This window comes from Prionailurus bengalensis, chromosome B1 (genome assembly GCF_016509475.1).
Source record: "Prionailurus bengalensis isolate Pbe53 chromosome B1, Fcat_Pben_1.1_paternal_pri, whole genome shotgun sequence".
In the NCBI taxonomy this organism is placed as follows: Eukaryota; Metazoa; Chordata; class Mammalia; order Carnivora; family Felidae; genus Prionailurus; species Prionailurus bengalensis.
In genome coordinates, this window is record NC_057344.1 from 77,448,871 (window position 1) to 77,469,091 (window position 20,221).

Consider the following 20,221-nt stretch of genomic DNA (forward strand, 5'->3'; position numbering starts at 1 on the left):
TCATGCTACTTCGTGTCTCTAGGCCATCCTCCCCCACCATGTCCCAGGCCATCCGAGGGTGACACAGAGGATGGGAGCACATGCTGTCCAGAAGACACTCCTTCGTCTTATCACCAGTGACCAGCACTTCCCTGGCAAATACTTGAAGTGGTCAGCAAATGCCTTTTAACCTCGTTCCAGAGAGGGACCCCGGTTTCAGGCTCTGATCACTGCCAGAGGCCATGCCCCATCACTATTTCCATGTTCTCTTTCCATTAGCTCTTCTCTTTCATTAACAAAAATATCTCCACTGGGAGCCATGAAAAAGCTTGCTCTTTAACTCATTAGCGAGGCCAGAGACAAGCAAAATGTTCTAGACCTATACATTACAGCTTTTTTGAAACTGCCCTCCTCCTGAAGCCTATACCTGCTGCCTTTGTAGGCCCAGGAGGCAAAATCTGCATTTTGTAACCAGCCGCTGGATTGAATCATGGGTCAGCACCAGCCCAGGGAGAAGGGCCAGATAGTCTCATTCCTTCAGCAACGTGAATTAAGAGATCCAGAGTGGAAGCAGATGGTCTCAAGGCCTGGAGTTGGACAGCCTTGAGAAGTTGGGGACAGAGCACCACCGGACTACATCAGAGCTACAGGCAAGCAGGAGTTATGAGAGAACAGAACCAAGAGCCAAAATGCACCCAGAGCAGCAGAGACAGGAGAATGCAGTCTCGGAGTCAGAGACAGTGACAGACAGAAGGAAACTGGGGAACAGCTGCCCTGCTTCCTATTTCCTGTGAAGCCTGACCTTCCTGCCATTGGCTCCATAAGATTCCTCTGCCATACATTAACAATCCCTATTTATTCCTGAGCTTTTGTTGCAGGTGTGTGCACCTGTTAGCAAATACACTTTGACCAAGATGCATTTTCATGTGTTCTTCCCAAGCATCGTTCTCCCTCCCCACTCCTCACCCAAAACTTCATAAAAGGACACGGAACCTAGGCCAAGGAAGTGTGCTTTGATCACACATCCTTTGCAAAACAACACCACACAATCCTTTGCCCACCCCCATCACTTTTTTCCTCAAGAAGGGTTTATTGCAGGTTGGGTACACTTATAAGAGGCAAAAGTCTAACAATGAGAATGAACTACAGGGCCCCCCAGTTTAGAAGATGAGCAGGTAAAACAAATACATTGATTATGTACAATTATTAAAAAGGGCAGGGTAGTGGGGGAAAAAAGGAAAAACTGCCAGCAGCCTTCCAGAAGGTTAATAACAGAGGATGTTTGTGGAGCACCTTCCTGCCCCGGTCCTGACTGTGCCTCGGGCTATGTTTCCTCAGTTGTTTCCGGCCAGCTCCAGATGACAAGCAGATGATGAAAGAGACTGCGGTGGCTAGTCAGATGCCTAGTTTACCGTGCTCTGCTAGAAGCCGGCTTGCTGAGAAGAAACCACTTGGCCCGGGGGGGGGGGGGGGGGGGGGGGGGGGGGGGGGGGGGGGGGGGGGTTGCCGCATGCGCCACGCCTTTCATGAAAAAGCCCAAAGGACGACTCCATTAACGTCTCCTAATACATATGTGGGAAGAGTTGGGGGAGAGCACACTGTCTAGGGAAGAAAGTGACATTCCCCTGTGGTCTGTATACAAATAAATATCCAGTGTTGTCTTAGGTGAGCCCAGCGCCCCAGGCTAACGGTGGACTGCTTCCTCGGGCACCTGGAACCACTTTTCAAAGTCTGAATTAGTGTCCGATGACCAGACTGTCCTCTCGGGTGCTCACTTCTTCCATCAGAACGCCAGTCCTCCGAACCCCCTTGGCAGAGGAAGGTGCTACGCCACCTCTCACAGGACACCCACAAAGGGACAAATGCAGTTCTAAATTGTTCGTAAGAAAAAAAGGAACGCTCCGAGTTTACTTAAATAGGGAGAGAGCTTGATTCATCCAAAGTGTTTCTATAAAAATGCATTAAATCCCAGATAAAAGTTGCACATTCTCCTGGTGACACTGCAAAAATGTCCACTGAACTGAAAACAATTTAAAACGAGCCGCTCCGAATATCTGTCACGGCAGCTAACACTGCATAGGACACCTCCAGGGACCAGCGGGCAGAGCCCAGATTATGAAAAGAAGCAAATCCCTGGCATCGAGCTCCTGGATCCTGGCAGCCCTCAGAGGTGCCAGCAAACTTCCCAACAGCAGTCAGCAGAGAAAGGCTCTTCAACGAGAGGGCCGCGGCCCAACAAGAGGGGCTTTCCAGCCTCAGTGGGCTCCAGCCTGTCCGCCCGGGGTCAGTCGCGGTGGCGGCGCCAGGTCCCTGCCCGCTCGCAGCTTTCGGCAGCAGGAGGACAAGGGGGTGTGGGAGACTCTGGAGGGGCGGGGGCCAGGTCTGCCGGTGCGGACACGGGGGGCTCCTCAGCTGAGGGAGGGACTGGAGAGGTCGGCTCCATCCCGGGTCGGCTGCTGCCCTGACAGTGCTTGCTGCAGAAAATCTGCCCCTCCTTATCTAGAGCCGTGTTCTAAGGAGAAACCAGTGGAGAAACAACACATTAGCCCGGCCCGAGCTTGGGTCATAGCTACCACGACAGGAGCGCACAAGAGCATGCACAGGGCTCAGAAACAGAAGAGGAGAAATAACATCGAGCTTCTCTTCCAATAGAAGCCTAAGAGAAAAGCAACGGCTGAGGATACCTTCTCCCCAACCCCCCAGGCGGTCAGCCACAGTTGGCCCCTGCTCCTGGCTCAGTGTCAGCTGGCCCTGGATGGCAGCCTGAGGCAATTATTTTCTGGCTCTAAGCTTGCCTGAGTTCTGAGTGCTTCTTCCCATGCCCAGATCTGGAGCCCAGAAGAATCCTGTGACAATAAGCAAACCCTACAAGAACACTAGGGCTTTGACAGCTTTTCTAAGGCAAGTTCTTCATCACAGGTTGAAAAGTTACTCACATGTCATATAAATAAGTAATCCCTTTACAACCCAAGTGTCTGCATAATCTACAAAAGCCCTGCAATCTGATCGTGCACCATTACCCCTTTTGACATCCTGCATGGTCACCTGACCTGCTCTCTGGTCTTTCTGGACAGTTTTATCTTGTTATACCCCAAGTTTGTTTTTTTAAGTAAGCTCCATGCCCAACATGGGGCTTGAACTCATGACCCTGAGATCGAGTCGCGTGTTCTACCCAATAAGCCAGCCAGGTGCTTCACCCCTAAAGTTTTTAATCTGCTCAGCTCTTCAAGGAGCACAGAAACAGCCACAAACATGAGGAAATCACCTTGCTTTTCTGACCTTACACTGGGAGGTAAGACCTAATCTTCTTTTCTCCTCCTCTGACTCAGTTTGAACATTTCCTTGCTTGTCCAGTGAGACCCAGCCGAGCTGTCATCTCACTGGGTTTCCAAATGTGCTTTCAGTTCTCAGGCACCTTTAGCTCAAAGGCACAACAATCAGGAGGTGTTTTGTAATCTAACTACCCTGAGGAGAAATGTAGTACAGATTCTTTATTTCTTAAAAAAAAAAAAAAAAAAAAAAAAAGGTCTGGAGAAGATACGAATGAACAGCACCTTTTAAGACGGACTTGTGTGGCTGGCTGGCTTGGTGTCAGCTGTAAAACAGGGTTCTCCACAGGCCTTTCCAAGCTCACGCTGAATAGCCAGCAATTTCCAAGGACAATTTCAATTACCTGGGGAGCAGGTAACTGTGGAAAAGCCCCCTCAGAAGCTTAGCATTGCTCTTTAACAAGCTTCCAAGTTCCTAGTATGAGAGGAGGCCAAGCCACGCCTCGGTGAACACTCTGAAAATGGGGAGAGGCAGCATTCACTTGGTTCTACCACAGAGCCCCTCCTGGGTAGCAGAGACAGTAACTCCCCAGTTATTGCTCCTCTTCTGTTCCTGTCAGGAGACCATGTGTGTGCAGCGGAACAAAGCATTGCGGTGCGGTTAGTACATACCATTGCCTTGGACCTAGTCAGAGGGAAGCAATGCAGGCGGCGGGAGAGGCAGGAGAAAGCAGGGACAGAAACTAGACTTACTTTAAACAGAAGCAACATGACTGAAACAGTTTTGTCTATCTCAAATTAAACCCAAATCATTCCCAAATTTCCCCCTGAAAGAAACATCATCCCCTCTGAGGGGGAAAGCCCTCCGTGTGAATTCATCCTTTCTCAAGTTGGCTACAAGATGCAGCAAATGAGGGTTTCTTGTAATTCCCTTTCCTGCCACAAGATGGCCTCGTCCCTGAGGCTGGGATGTGCCCCCTGGGGGATAAACAAGGAGCCTGCCCCGCAGAGGCACTGTCCTTTAACTATACCAAGTGACAAGTCAAAGAAAATGCAAGTGCTATTCAGAACCACAGGCCTGTCTTAAACCAAAGCCTAATCCAATATAAATCTCTTCTCTTATCCCAAAGGCTCCACACCTGTCTTACTGATAAAAATAAAGCCTTCACAGAGTTACTTGTCCTTTGCTGTTGTTCACAAAAAGTTGCTTTTTCACCAAGTGAAAAACAGCACTGAGCAGGAGAGCTGCTGGCGTCCTCCTGCTATGCACTCGCCAGCTCTTGATCTGGGATGACAGGCAGTGGGGCAAGCTGTAAAGTTTTAAGATAAAGTTTTCCAAGGGTACGCTTTGCTGGCTGAGAAGGATGTCAGTACGTACAGGAGACCTGCACCGATAAGAAGCTAAGAGCTGGACGCTGGTGTCAGAAAGTCTGAGACAAGCATGCAGATTTAAGACGGGCTGCAAATTAGAAGTTGCTCTGATTAAGCACAGCATGTTTGAATACCAGAATTCTGCTTCAGGATCCCCCATAGTCTCAACTGGGTTAAGAGTGAAACTCTGAAGTGTCTCTCAAACTGTCAAATCAAACTGTCAAATAAAATGCAGACAATAGCATCAACTTTACTTTCTTTTGCTGTTATTTTCATTCCTATCCTATAATTTTCTCACGGGAGCCTCAGGCACTGACTTTGGGGTGGGGGGCCAAGGCGGAGAGAATGCCAGGAGCGACAACAGACAGTAAGGTTGTATGGGTCACAGGACAGTTATCTGATGATTCGACCTTAGAGCACTGATACACTATTATTTCCACTTCTCTTTGTATCTGCAGGGAACGAGGTTACCCTCACATACTCTACTTGTGAGAACGTATGAATACCAGGGAGAGTCATTTGTGGTTAATTGCTCTTAATATAAAAAAACACTTAAAACTGTTCCCAAGGGCAGGACACACAGACACACAGTAGCGGTGATGAGGATGACAACACAGAAGCACCACCAGCTGCCCCCACACAACCATGCCCCAGGCCAGGTCCTCAGTTGGGTGAGGATTAGCATGGCATCCCCATGGAGGCCTTCTTGCCACTGCTTTGGGGAACAAGCCCCGAATTCACAGGCCAGCTTTTTGGCCATTGAGAATTGGTACCTCCAGAGACAAGCTTTACTGATTTCTCCTGTAGGTACTGAATGTGATAATGCCACTCAGCAGCTCCTCAGACCTAACAACCTGCAGAGTTGTGTAGGGAACATGAGGTTAGACGGGACCCTGCCAACATGCTCAAAATCAACTGAACACACACATAAAAACACCACTTGCACAACCACCACTGGGATTACAGATATAATAAAGGTTGTTCACTCATACAACCATCCAGTTAAAGCTAAGGGGCTTGAAATTTGACTACTGATCTCCTTCATAGCAAATGGGAAACTATCATTTGTAAGCCGGAAGATACAGCTTCTGTCTGAGAGGCTCTAAATGTCATTATCCAGAACAGAGCCTATACTGGGCCATAAGGTAAAGGGCTGGGTCATTCCAGAGCTTTAGCGGGCCACAGGCGTCGGCCCGTGATTCCTGTGTGGGCGCTGAGTCCACAGGTGACCCAGGCAACGATGGCAGAACTCTCCTAAGCCCTGGGCACAGTCCCATTAAAGGTCCTTCTTCTAGGAGACTCTGAAGCTTAATTAACCTAGCTATTAAATTTTGATCCCAAAAAACACTCTTAAGATTCTTCATTATGTGCAAGTGTGCCAATTTTCTGGTTTTATTTCCTCTAAATTTTGCAGAAGCCTTATGGTGTCCATGCGACCAGTCTGTAATTTGCCATCCGTCCCATCCATCAGTGCCTGCTCTTGTAGGTGAATCGCTTAAAAATGTTCTCATGCTGTTGAGTCAATCAAGATGGTTCTTTTCAAAGTGTTTAAGCTGTAACTCTGTGACAACTCTGACTTTCCCGGGCTTTCAGCAGAACGCTGCTAAAATGTTAGGAAAACTACAACTCAAGAGGCCTTCTCATTACTTTGGCACAGAGCACCCCAATGTCCTGCAACATGTCAAAAGACCGGGTCTGCAAGCTCAGGCCTTGTCTGGGGGAGGGAAGCAGTGTGAGAGCACACTTTCTAGCAGGGAAGGAGCAAAGGAGTTCCGAGGACATACAGAGGGCTTCCAGGTAAATGCAGCCGCTCCAGGGGGAGAAAGGGGAATGGCAGACCATTAGTGGGGCTAAGGTGGTGGATACCCAACAAAACATACCACAGTGTTCTGTATTCTCCGTGGTGGGGGTGGGGGTGGGGGGCGGGGAAGGGTTTCCTTCCAGCTTCTATATGGACCCAGAATCTTCTTGAGTAAAGGTTCCTAGACTACAATGTGCCAGAGAGTAAGCAACTGCTTTCCTTCTAGTTGGGTAGAAAACAAGTTGAACCTTTCCAGAGGGTGAGATGCTTGTCCTGAGATAAGAAAGCTGGAAATGTAGAGACAGCCCATCACTGGCTGTCAGGTTCCCAGGGGGCTGTCAGGGGTGGCCAAGCCGCTAACAACTCAGGCACCTGTCCCCTTAGAAAGTCTGATTCCAAAGCCACCCGAGGTCCTGGAGAAGGCAACCCCTCACCTGCTCCCAGATCGTGTGAGCGGTATGGGCAGAACAGAGGTCATGGCCCCCAGTGTTGGTGCCACAACAGGAGGGGACATACTCACTGCTGGGCTTCAGGCCCGACTTCAGCAGGGACTCAGGCCAGAACAGCCGGTGTTGAGTGAGCTAACCGCACTTCTAGTTCAATTTTATTCTTTCTGCCTTTATTTTCTCTTTTGCTAAATTTACCTTAACGTTTCTTTCCTTACTTTAATGCCACTGTTTATTTGTTGTGTTTATGCATTTAGATAAATTCCCTTACAATCATTTTGAAAGAAGGAAGACCTAAAAAAAATTATGGGGACCACTGTTACTGACATCTCAAAATCTTTCTAACCCTGAAAACAAAAACACAAATATATATTTTTTACATTGTTCTGTACTTTTAAAAGCCACAAAACACTAATTTTTTAAAGGAATTTGTTTAACTTTAGCGGTTTCTTACCCCTGGTCTCAAAGAATAATTCATACCTCACACAGTGTGTTTGTGAAGCCTTGAATAGGCAGGGAGTTCCTTCCTTAGGCTGTAAATCCCAGCCAGGCTTGGGAGGCCCTCTCCAGATGAGAAACAGAGAGGAGGGCAGAAGCAGCTGCCAGGGAGGGCACCGAGCCCGGGAGAAGGGGCCAGCGGCTCCTTGGTGCCGGGACCCATCAGGCTGGCCTTGCTGGTACCTGCACAGCCCCCTACCCCAGAACTCGAGGCCTGGGAGTCGGCCAGATGGGTGCACTCCACGTGCCAAGCCAATCTTGAAAAGCAAAGAGGAACATGGAAGGTGCGGACTTCCATGTGAGGGAACCTCGCTATTCACTTCTAAAGACTCAAAGTCCACCGAGCAGTCAGGCCCGACACTTCAGCTTTCCAAGGGCAGAACAGAGTGCCTTCCACTTACCATGATAACCGAGACCCCGGTGGTGGTGCTGTTCTGTTTGGGGAGCGCATTATTAAAGTGCTGTTTGAGTTTACCTGTTACTTCAGCTTGCATATTATTCTCCTGGGAGGCATCATCCTACAGAAAAGAATCAAATACAATGGTTTCAGATTCTCAGGTCTACGTTGGCTTTTCCTGAATAGTCACCCTCGCCCCACCATCTCTTCCTAACAGGACTGATTTTCACCACAAGGTTAGGGGAACAATTACTGCCGTTTAGCAGTCCTATGTCCTCAGGAAGACCCCAAGTCATTCCCTTTGCTCCTTAAGCCTCAATCAGGCCAAGTAGAGAGCACCAGTCTCTGAGAACGTGAAGGAAGACACTCTTCAGGCTTCTAAGACTCTGTCCCCAAGGCACAAATCCCACAGAGTTTAGTACAGATCCCTCCCATGGAAACACCAAAATTAATGAAGAGTTTATTATTTTGATCAAGAATTCACTTAGTTGTTAGTCTTTATCGCTCATAAAGAAATGTGGCATCTCAGCTACTTGGTCCAAGACCTAAGTCACTTGGCAGGATCCAGAGAGGCTGAACCCTCATGTCAGGATGTGTGGGACCCCACAGAGATAGTGGAGGGGTGCAGGGGGCCACCACTCCCCCACAAGTAGGCCAGAGGCCATGGCTAAGTACATTAACCTCACTCTCATGGAGTCTTTGGGAATAAGGTAAATGCAAACTCTCCCACCAGCACCACTTAATGGATCACATTTACCCTAAACCCAGAGGTACCACCAAGCCCAGACAAACTCTGGTCAATGTCACACCCCCTCTACTAGGCTCCAGAAGGGACTATGTCTCAGCCTCCTTACTCTCAGCAGGAGATCTCCTACGACCATGTGCCATAAAGACATGGGGATCAGCGTCTGAAACATGCTCATCTCTGGGAAAATCCTGAAAACTCTCAAATCCCGTAAGTATAGAAGGCAAAAGCTGAAAGGCTCCTGAGAGCGCATCCCAACCAATCCTTTCATTTTGTAGAGGAGGAAAGTGAGGTCCAGAAAGGGACAGTGACTTGCCCAGGTCACTCACAGAGCAGGATCAAATACTCCGAGATCCTCATGCCAAGTGCCTTCTCCCAGAGAGCTACCTTCATGCTACTTGCTCATGAGAGAAAACAGACATTTCATCTGCCATGGAACTTGGATGCAGAGCTCTGCATGTGCAAAAGCCACGGTGGAGAAGCAGGCTGGTGGTCATGGAACTTACAGATGTTCCTTCCCCGAGAACGTGGGTACTTACTGACACCCAGGGGTGGCTCAGGATTTCTCCTGCAGTACACCGAGCTTCAACGTTTACCTGAAGCATTTGACTGATTAATTCCTGGAACGAAATAAAGAAGAGTATAGAGGAGGCGAGGTGGGGGACTTCCAGCATAAACACAGATATCTGAGCTTGCACTAAGTACTTCAAAGAACCAGCCAACACAGCTGCTCAGCCATTTCACCTTAGAAGCTATTATCACCTACATTCCTATTGCCCTACCAGGCAATCACACAGACACGACTGCCTCAGGGCAGCACCAGTGTGAGAGAAGAGAAGGTCTCTCCTGGGTCTACATTAAACCAAGATGTTCTCTCCTAAGAGTTCTGGTTATTATCATCATTCCGCAGTGTAAAAACCACAGTATTGTTCCTTTTGGCAAGTCAGTATGTCTCATTCCCACATTCTGATGGGTGTCCAATACATATTTCTTAAATAAATGAAAGAACGCATGTTTAGGGCTTAGAGGAACGCAGGAGGGTGGCAGGGGCAAATTGGGAAGACAGCCAGTCCAGCTTCAGAATGTGCCTACGAGTTCCAGAGACTATACTGTGGGATGAACTTAAAGAAGAAACACATTAAAAGTCAAGCCAGACCTGGAGCTCGATTCCAAGAGCTGCAACAGCCTCACACGGCAGACGAGGGCCCCTTGACACAACGTAACCCATGGAAACAAACCCAGATGGGTACCTTTGCTGAGTCTGTGATGTTATCCCAGTAGGGGGCTGGAAACTCCAGCTTCCCAGCCAAGATCTGGTCAAAGAGATCTTCCTGGAGATTGTTCTCACTAAGTCAGTGACAAAGGAATAGAAGAAAAATCAAAGTTACCATACAGTTTTCAACAAAATGCTCACAGGAAGAATGGGGTGAGGAGTCCAGTCTCTTGGCTTGGGCATTTCATATCTCAATTGTATTTGTTATGACACATTTTTTCCTTTTAGATGATGAGCTAAAGAACATATCCATAGGCCTGGGTATCAGGGAAAGAGAGGACACAAGGTTCAAGAAACTTGTTTCAGCTTGAGAAAAGGCAGTAATTCTGGAGACGGACGGTGGTGATGGCTGCACAATACTATGAATGTACTTCATGCCATTAAAACTGTACATTTAGGGGCACCTGGGTGGCTCAGTCCGTTAAGCTTCCGATTTTGGCTTAGGTCATGATCTCACAGTTAGTGAGTTCAAGCCCCCACATTGGGCCCTGCCCTGGCAGCTCAGAGCCTGGAGCTTGCTTCAGATTCTGTGTCTCCCTCTGCCCCTCTCCCCACTTGCACTGTTTCTGTCCCTCAAAAATAAGTAAATGTTAAAAACAATTGTAAATTTAAAAATGGTTAAAAGGTAATAATGTATATATTCTGCCAAAGAAAAAAAGGACTCAAGAAAAATATGGAATCCACAAATAACGTAAATCCTCATTTCAGAAAAAAACATCTGCCTCACTTAATCTCTCATGGCGATCAGAGTGGAAAAGTAACAAACCTGAGTCAGCTCTCCTTGCCCTTCCTCTTTCTACTTTTCCAATAAAAGAGCCAAGAGCAGTGAAACAAGCCAAGAGATGAAAGAGTCATAAGGAGTCCAGAATCTGGATAAAATATTCATGACATAATTAGCTCCCCATTGGAACTTGACTTTCACTTAAGCTCAATCTGCAAAAAAAAAAAAAAAAAAAAAGAGCCCATCCAAGAAGAGCGACTAGAACCACAAAGACTGAGGTGAAGTGATGTTGCTGCCCTCCCAGGGTGGGCATCCTTCCTCAGCCCGTACCTAACTGTGCTACCCTCAGAGGTGCTCCTGCACATACAGCTGGTGCCTACTGAAACATAATGTCTTGACTTTTGAGGCAAGGTACACAGAAACGTAAAAACACTGCTGGGAAACATTCAGGAAGCTGGATGTCACCGTCTCCTGGAACACAGAGCCACAGCCCTCTACAGAGCCCCACCTCCCCCTTACTTGGTGGGTGCATCAACGGCTGAGTGAAAACAAAATCATTAGCCTTCTAGGCCACTCATTACAAAGCCCTAGTGGAAACCTCAAGGTAAGCCGCTGGAGTCAAGATGAAAATCCAGGAGTGGAAGTCCAGTCTCAGTGTGCACCATCTGCCTTGGAGTTGCCAACAGGGCCCCTGCAGCCTGCTGTGCAGAGGACTCACATGAGACCCCACCCGGCCTTCTAGACGTAAGCCTAGTCATGTTAACTGCTCTCCCAGAGTGAGCAAGTGTGGTGTCCACAGAAACAGGTCATTTGGGGCAGTGCCTAGGGACAAATTCTGGGGCTGTGTGATGTGACTACCCTACACCTTTAATGAAAAAGAGGACAGGCAAACTTCGTTTTATTTCTGCTTCCCTTTACTGTACTTTGCAGATAATTGTACTCTTTTTTACAAGGTGAAGGTTTGTGGCAATGCTGCAGGGAGCATGTCCATCAGTACCATTTTCCAACAGCATCTGCTCACTTTGCATCTGTTACATTTTGGTAATTCTCGCAATATTTCAAACTGTTTCATCATTAATCTGTTAGTTATGGTGATTTGTGATCCTTGATTACAACTCACTAAAGCTCAAATTGACGGTTAGCATTTTTTAGCAATAAAGTACTTTTTATTTTACTGTTATATTATTAATTATTATTTTTAAATAGGCTCCATGCCCAGCCTGGGGCTTAAACTCACAACCCTGAGATCAAGAGTCCCATGCCCCACTAACTGAGCCAGCCAGGGACCTCTACTATTTTTTTTTTTTTTTTTTAGTAAAGCATCTTTTAATTAACGTACGCACATTGTTTTTTTAGACATAATGCTGCTGCACGCTTAACAGACTACAGTACAGTGTGAACATAACCTTTATTTGTACTGGGAAACCAAAAAATTCATTGGACTTGTTTTTACTGTGGTATTTGCTTTATTGCGGTGGTCTGGAACCACTCTCGCAACATCTCCAAGGTAGGCCTGCAGAGTCTGTGGGCTTTTGCGAATACTCAGGACATCTCAACAAGCCCAGCTGAATTGACATCTGCCAGTTCATGAAGTCTGGGTCAAGAGGCACATCGAATGAGTAGCAAAAGTCAGGCCAGACAACCAGGTAAGGCAAGCGATTCCCACTGCCCTCCTGGAAAGTGTTTTTCTATGAGCCTGCACAAACTCTTTCTAGGTTGTCTGATGTTTTCTTTTTCACTGTTATTTCCCTACTGACTGAACTCAGCTCAACTCTCCAGGAGAAAATGTTAGAAAAAGATGTTAAAAACCACCCATTTCCAGAACCGTTGCTTTTAGCCACCCCTCTCTATTACTCATCTTCTTTTTCTTTCCTGGAATAGCAAATAGCTTATATTTTGTTAACATACAGGACTTTTATTTTGTTCATAAACAGCTAAAAAGTTGGAAGTGTAACTGCAGCAAGTTATTTAGGTTCTTGGCAAAATAGTCTGAGTCAACAAACAAAAGCCTAGGGGGTCCCAGCAATAAGAAGTCACCTAAAGGATCCATGCTGTGAACTGCAAGCACTTTGAGCATTTCAAGCTTCCCTCAGTAGAAGAACAGAAAGCTAATTTATCCTTCTAAGTAGTCACGTAGTAAAAGCCACTCTGATTAAATCTACACTGGACTTATTTACACATTTACACTTCGACAATTGGGCTGAGATGTTCAGGGCACTTTAAAATCTTAAAACAATACAGCTCATGGATCAAGGTGCTGTAAGTTTAAAAATGTACATTAAGAAAAACCTGGAAAACAACAGGAGTTTGAGCACATTCCTTCTTTTCAATGCCAAGTTGTTAAACAGTTGTCTGATGAGGTAACTTGAAAATGTTGTAAGCTACCTCACAAAATGATGTTTAAACATTTAGCTTATGGGAGGTATAAGTGCATGTTTCAGAAAAACAAAATTATCATGCAAATATTACGTTTTGTCAGTGGCCCCAAGATCAGACTTGCTTAGGCAATAACTAATACGGTGGTTGTAGGACCAGCTTCTGAATATAACATATAAGTCAACAGCTTTCAAAAGGTAGCTTTATTGCTTTTAATTAGCCACATACTTACCTCCAGTTCCCACAAAGAAGCTGCCATGCAGTGAGAAACAAGTCACAATAGATACATACTGTTCAATCTGAGTCTCAGTCTTGCTTTTGGTTAAAAGCAAAAAGCAAAATCAAATAACAAACCCACAGACTGCACTGGCATGTGGAAACACTAGAGGGAGTTGTGAGCACACATTCCTCTAAACTGATCCCTGATAACCCCTTTCCAACTGATCTCAACTTGGGTTAACCAAGGATGGAAACTCTGCTATAACAGGCCCCATGATCACTTGGCAACAAAACTACCCCCTTCACTTAACTAGTTCCCCAAACAAATCATCACTAAAACCAGCCAGAACACAATGGAACCGTAAAAATGACCACAAATTATTCCACTCCATGTACATACCTGCTTAATCTTCTCTCACATTTACTCTATTTGACTTCATTTGGTCAATGGGACATCAATCAGCAAATGTGTGTCAAGTGGACACTTGGAAAGTGGTTGAGCAAAGGAACTTGCCCTCTCTGGCTGCTTTTGGGGATCCTGTATCCACCATCATGTGAAACCAAGGTTAGCCCATTGAATGCTGAAAGGCACTTGACCAAGTCTTATCTGTTGTCCCAGCTGACCCTGAGCGAACTACCAGGCATGTGAGTGATGCCACACTAAACCATCAAGTCCCAATTAGCCAGCCCAGATCAGAAGAACTGCCCAATAAATCCACAGAACTGACTGACAGCTCTAACCTTTGGAGTAGTTAACTGTTCAGCAAAAGCTGGCCAATAGTGCAGTAATCCTATAGTCTGTGTAACCCACCTAAGCAATGGCTTTGAAGGAAGACCATGATTTAACGGCCAGATGGCAAGAGCTTCCCACTGCAGAAACCCAATCCTAGCCACAAGGACAAGGTCCCACTCAAATGCTCTACGTTTCACTTAACCTTTGTGATTTCCAGCCCTGAAATAAGCATACCCTCATACTCAATTTATTCTTCTTGATCAATATTCTGGTGATGGGTGTCTTTACACCATAAGGCTCTCAAAAGTAGAAACTGACATCTCTGTGTCACTCTTGTGTTTACTGTAATGTCAGTAAAAAGAAAACTTGTTCAAATCAATTGAAAATTATCATTTAAAAAACATATATCTTTCAACTTTTTTGTAGGTTTGAAAGCTTTATAATAAAATGTTGGGGGAGAGGCAGCAAATTAAATGTATTGAACTTACTGATGAAGTACAACACCATAAATAAGACATCAGAGAATACGCTTTACATTTGATCCCTGACACCTAGAATAGTGCCTGGCACACAGTAGCTACTCAACAGTAGTTGTAAAATGAACAATAACAGAGATTAAAGTGAAACGAGAACTCAAGAAGATACATAAGAAAATCAAAGTTGCATCATTAGATGAACTTCTATTCCCAAGTCATTCATTTGCTCCAAAGAGGGAGATGGGACAGATCAAAAGAGGCCCTGTGGCCAAAGCCCTACACTCTCTCATGTTCACAGTACTGGGGTACTGGGTATGCTCTATGCCCGCTGTCACACATTCTGACACCTGTGTGTGGCCACCTCTGCCCCCCCACCACCCTAGGTGAGATACGTGATTACCAAGAATCAGTCTCTATTTGTTCCCAGGCCTATTTATGCTGAAAGTATTTGTAATATTATGTGAACATATAGAATTAATTTAAATTTCATTAAATATTATGTGAAATATTATGTGAACAGATAGAATTAATTTAAAAAGAAAGAGTTCACTGTTTCTATGAGAACTAGGTTGAAAGCTTTGGAAGGTGAGTTGTTAAAAAAAAAAAAAACCCTGCTGTCAAATTAAACAGGAGAAATGACTATTAAGAACTGGAAAAGGAGGCGCGTCAGTGGCTCAGTCAGTTAAGTGTCCAACTTTGGCTCAGGTCATGATCTCACAGTTCATGTGTTCGAGCCCCGTGATGGGCTCTGTGCTGACAGCGCAGAGCCTGGAGTCAGCTTCAGATTCTGTCTTCCTCTCTCTCTGCCCCTCCCGACTTCTGCTTGCTCGCTCGCTCTCAAAAATAAACATTAAAAAAATTGGAAGAAAAAAAACCGGGAAAAGGTTTGTTTACCTAGAAGGATCAGACTGCTTCATAAAGATCTTTAAATCTCACTCCACTTGAAAAAGACTGAGAATGGATATTGTACACATTGGATGATTTGGTGTGTTTTACAGAAGAGTGACAAGAAATTCAGAGGACCATATACCAAACAAAGGCCTTGACCTCACATCAGAAGTGTGGTCAAGGAATATCCATTAATAGGTTGTAAATTAAGAAAAAAAGTAAAAGGTATGTTTATATAATTTTTAACTGACATTTTTTTAATTTTTTTTTTTTTTTAAAGTTCATGACCTGAGCTGAAGTCGGCTGCCTGACCAACTGAGCCACCCAGGCACTCCTTAACTGACATTTTTATTGACCAGATTCTGGTCCTGATTGCCAGGATGAGAATGCCTGCTTCCTGACCAAAGGGAGAGTTTACAATTCAGATATTGTTACTCAAAGAACCACTGACCTTCGGAATGGAGGGAATCCACAGAGAAGTATGTATGTGATCACGCCTGCCGCCCAAATATCCACCTTCAGGCCATAGCTGAGAAAACAAAGTGGGTGGAGGGAAGAAATAATGATATTACTCCCAGGAACCCTCCAAATTACTGGAGTAGTTGCCTTTGTTTGTTATGACAAAGGGCTTCCTCTGTGTCAAACCACTCATTTCACACAAAGGAATTAACTGCCCTTTGGACAGGGACATCTACTCTTCTCCGGAGCTAACCACAATATTGGGAACTGTTGCCATATTTCCAAGACTGGCCCTGGGACAAAAGTCCAGGCCTAGAGCTCCTGGACACAGAAGCACACACCTCAGTTCCTGAGATTAAAGTCATGGTGCAGGTAATAGACTCTCCCACCCTCCACCTTCCCAGGAGGAGTGTGAATACACAGCAGCCCCAGCAGCAAAACATACCTTTTTCCACCAAAGTTCAAGTACTAACCAAAGCCACCAGGAGTCTTACCCGGTTTCAGCAATTATTTCTGGAGCCACATAAGTTGGTGTGCCACAGACTGTGTATAAAGGGCCTTCCACCACAGTGGCCAGACCAAAGTCTCCCAGCTTCAAGGACTTGGTTCCATCAGGATATTCACACACCTGGAACAGAAACCAGCCAATAATCAGAAGTAGTTTCTTTTCTCAATGATTCCAAAGGGGCCCTTGGAACTAGATAGAAACAACATTGATTAATAAGTTAAAAAAAAAAAATCTCTCCTTGTTGATAATAATACCATTGTTTACTTCTGATGCTCTAAAGTTCTAAGTTTTCTTTAGACATTTTGCATGATTGTGTGAAATACAGAAGACAGTATCTTCCATCTATGTAAAAAGTTCCTTATCTTGGGACATCTGGATGGCTCAGTTGATTAAGTGTCCAACTTCAGCTCAGGGCATGATCTCATGGTTCGTGATTTTGAGCCCTGTGTTGGACTCTGTGCAGACAGTACAGAGCTTGCTTGGGATTCTTTCTCTCTCTGTCAAAATAAATAAATAATTTTTTAAAAAGTTCCTTATCTAGGAGTATAATGAATATGTGTGCATGCTGCCACGGCAGTTAGGGGTGTAGGTAGCTGCTTACCCAGTGTGGCCTAGACAGCAGGAAACGGAACTTGACTATGTCCTCACTGAGTGTGAAGTACTTGAGAGACTCCGAAATGGTGTTTATTAACTGTCCTGGAGTTAACCCTCCTGTACTGTGTCCTCCACACTCCTCCTGGGAAGGTGGAGGGTGGGAGAGTCTATTACCTGTACCATGACTTTAATCTCAGTCATGTTTAGAAAATAAAATCAACACTTGTTCTCTGAACAGTCAATGATGAATATAAATTTCACATAATGAAAAACTTTGGAAGTTTGGAAAGAAAGTAAACTTTGGGATCAAACAGACTGAGCCTGAATAACCTCTGCCATTTTCTGGTTGAGTGACCTTCAAAAACCACCCTGTGCATGTTCTTCACCTGTGAAGTGGGATGAGACTAGTCCCTAACTCACAGGGGTGGTGTCAAGATACCAAGCTCAGAGCAGGGCTCAGTGAAGGTTCCTTCCTTTTCCTGGAAGGACTGGCTGATGAAATCAACTAATTATACTGGAAACAGTTGGTAAAGACGTGCGTGCTTTTTGCTTAAATGGAAGCAATCTTCCTAGAAAACATTTCAGCAACATGTAAATTTCTTTAAATTATTTATAAGCCTTGATCCAGTAAATCTACTTCTAAGAGCCAACCCTAAGGGAATACAGATGAACCCAAAGGTTACACACAAAGCCACTAATCTCAGAATTTATCTATGTTTTTAAAAACTGGAAGGAACATAAATGGCTAACAGGATAATGACTTCATAAATCATGGAACATTCCTATGATAAAATACTATACAGTCACTAATAAGCACATTTCAAATAAGTACTAATCCTATGGAAAATATTCACTATATTACATAAAAAGAACTTCAAAATTATATATTCAATACAACACACCCAAATGTTCAGTTTATTTCTAGGTGGTAACACCAAAGATTACTTCAGCTTTGTTCTTTATACTTTTCACTGGTTTCTAAAACATTTACAATGAACATGTGTTGGCTCTATAATCAGGAAATTTTATACATAAGCAAATTCTCCTTTGGGGATAAAAGTCTGAGAGTCACATTCTAAATAGATGGTTTTTAGATTTAACTATGTAATCTTTAACCTATTTATCTCTTGGATGTCCATTCTGAAAACAGTGAATTTCAGAGAAGAGCAACTGCAGAGAACTAATATTTACTAATGTAATGTCTTTCTCTATTTTTATATTTTAGTCCTATTTAGTTTGTTTTTCCTCACATATTACTATGAACTGAGCCAGATTCTCACCCAAGCCGCTTACTCACTAAAGGATGAAAAATTTAGAAAATTATGTTTTTTCAAGATAAGCATGTTAACAACATTGTCCATTAATCTGATACTCAATGAGGGGGAGTGATTTATATAGACATCATTAAAAAGCACCAAGCACGTCAGGGCTCCCCCTTGTCAGCGATACCCAATCTGTACAGGCATTTAAAAAGCATGGCACTTAAATACCTTCCTTACCTGTGATGCCCTCATCAGTGAAAGAAGAATGTTTTTCACCATAGTGTTTAATAACTGCTTCCACATTTATGTACTAAGTATACATCCCCAGCATACATCTTTATGACTTTCAAGTTTCATGGGAGTAATGGTGAGGCTCACAGATATTTATCATTCTGAGTCAGCCACAACTCAGCAGAGGCATATTCAAAGCTACTAATGATTTAGCCTAAAGCAACAGAAACCAAGTTCTCAGTCATGCCAGGGTCTAAGGACGACCTTCCATCCATTATGTTTAATGTAAACATTAACGAGAACAATCTGATACAGAGAATTACAGTTAGAATTTATGATGCATTTACTGAAACCCAGACTTCAGAAATTCCCTAAGTAATTGCAGTGATAAGAACATTCTAAGCAACATTATAATTTTAAATGTCTATATCATGAAAGTAAAAAAAAAAAGTTTTATTAATGTCATTGTTATTTTGTTTTTGCAAATTTAAAATACACTCATTAGGTACATTTTTTTGAAAAACAGTGTTTACTTTCGACATGCGATTTAGGAATGCCTATGGGTATTTGAGGGTTGCTGTAGACACTCAGAAGTCCCTGAAGCCCCATTTCTCATATCCCCTATAAGGAATTCAGAGTCAGATGCAGAAGCATAAACAGAAAGGTACTGAACAGTTTATAATCACTGAATTATGTCTGGGCAACTGGCATCCTATCCTCAGCTAAACATCTAAAGAGGAGTGTCATAAGGAGCAGACAAGCCTGAAAAATATTTCATCTGATTCATTTCTCCCCAATACTTGACACAGAGGCAAATATGTGAAAGATAATATGAGTAAACTTCAAATACTAGCTGGAGATTCTCTTCAAATCAGGAAAAAATATCTATAAATCTACAGATATAGACACACATTTGTACACTGCTTTAAGAGAATGACACTGACATATAAACACATATGGCTTTCCTTTCAGAGAATGATTTTAAAAAAGAGGTGGACAAATGCATAGGGACCCCAGAGAAAGGCCTTCTGTTCTGGCAGTGTGCTTAGTTCTCTCCCCAGTTACTGACATCCTCACAGAACTCCAGAGATGCCAATATTTTCCCACACATTATCTCACTGGACCTGAGTCACCCCCCTGGGTGATTAGGAAAATAACTGTTACCCGTGTTTTTCAGATGAGGAAACTGAGGCATAGAGAACTCAAGTTACTAGTAGCTACCAAGTGGAGATTCCAACCAAAACCATTACCATCCCACTACACCATCCTGCAACAGATTCTGTGTCTGAAAGTGAGAGTAGGCCTGGCAGAACCCCGGCTGCAGCCTGCACCCCTATGCAGATTCTGAGTGAATTTAAGCAATCACAACTGTGAGAATTCTAGCCCTGTGGTGTTCAAATGCCCCACCACAAGCTGAGAGATGCTCTGTCAAAAGTTGCGCTCAGAATGCAAAAGTTAAAAATGTGAGGAATGTAGATCCCACATACAGAGTAAACGCTGCACGTTCTCTAAATAAAATGTCAACATAATGATTTAGAAGGGCTTCAAATAGGAGAAACCAACCCTCTTCTCTCCTCGGTCCCCAGAACTCCCGGAAAAGCGGAATTTATCACTGGTCTCTCATAGTTAAGTCTGACAGGGCACCACCAGGCTGTAACTCACAGCATTAATGGCCACCCCAGTGCTCCCTGACACGCCGACCCATACATCTCTGCTGGCAGGGTTTTAAATTATGACACCGCTACCAGAGAAGGGGATGCAAATCAGATGTCTGAATGCTCTGCTGTTTAAAAACGGAATTCATTTTTAGAGTAGGGAGAGGCCGATGGTCACTCTGTGTACTTCTTTCTAGTGCCTCGATGGCACTTTCTCATCCTAGGGCAATTCTGACCTGCTGACTCAATCTAGAATCTGCAGAGTGGTCTAGTTCAATTTTCAATGGCAGGTACATATTTTACTTAGATATGTGCAGGTA

The 20,221-nt window shown here is 44.4% G+C and overlaps 1 protein-coding gene across 8 annotated transcripts in view; it reads right to left on the reverse strand.

The window, feature by feature from the left end:
- Positions 1-1,479: 1,479 nt before the first annotated feature.
- DCLK2 (doublecortin like kinase 2) overlaps positions 1,480-20,221 on the reverse strand; it is a 153,124-nt gene continuing 134,382 nt past the window's right edge. For 4 of the 8 annotated variants that reach the window (XM_043567721.1, XM_043567729.1, XM_043567715.1 and 1 more), the window contains 6 exons: positions 16,146-16,279; positions 15,644-15,721; positions 9,757-9,853; positions 9,046-9,126; positions 7,766-7,882; positions 1,480-2,491 (listed from right to left, as the gene is read on the reverse strand). In XM_043567721.1, the coding sequence (XP_043423656.1) occupies positions 2,264-2,491; positions 7,766-7,882; positions 9,046-9,126; positions 9,757-9,853; positions 15,644-15,721; positions 16,146-16,279 (735 nt within the window). In that variant the 3' untranslated portion in view covers positions 1,480-2,263. Of the gene's footprint in view, positions 2,492-3,920; positions 3,934-4,753; positions 4,837-5,392; positions 5,474-7,765; positions 7,883-9,045; positions 9,127-9,756; positions 9,854-15,643; positions 15,722-16,145; positions 16,280-20,221 lie in introns of all 8 variants that reach the window. The other 4 variants (XR_006295278.1, XR_006295273.1, XM_043567748.1 and 1 more) reach the window with 3 other exon arrangements.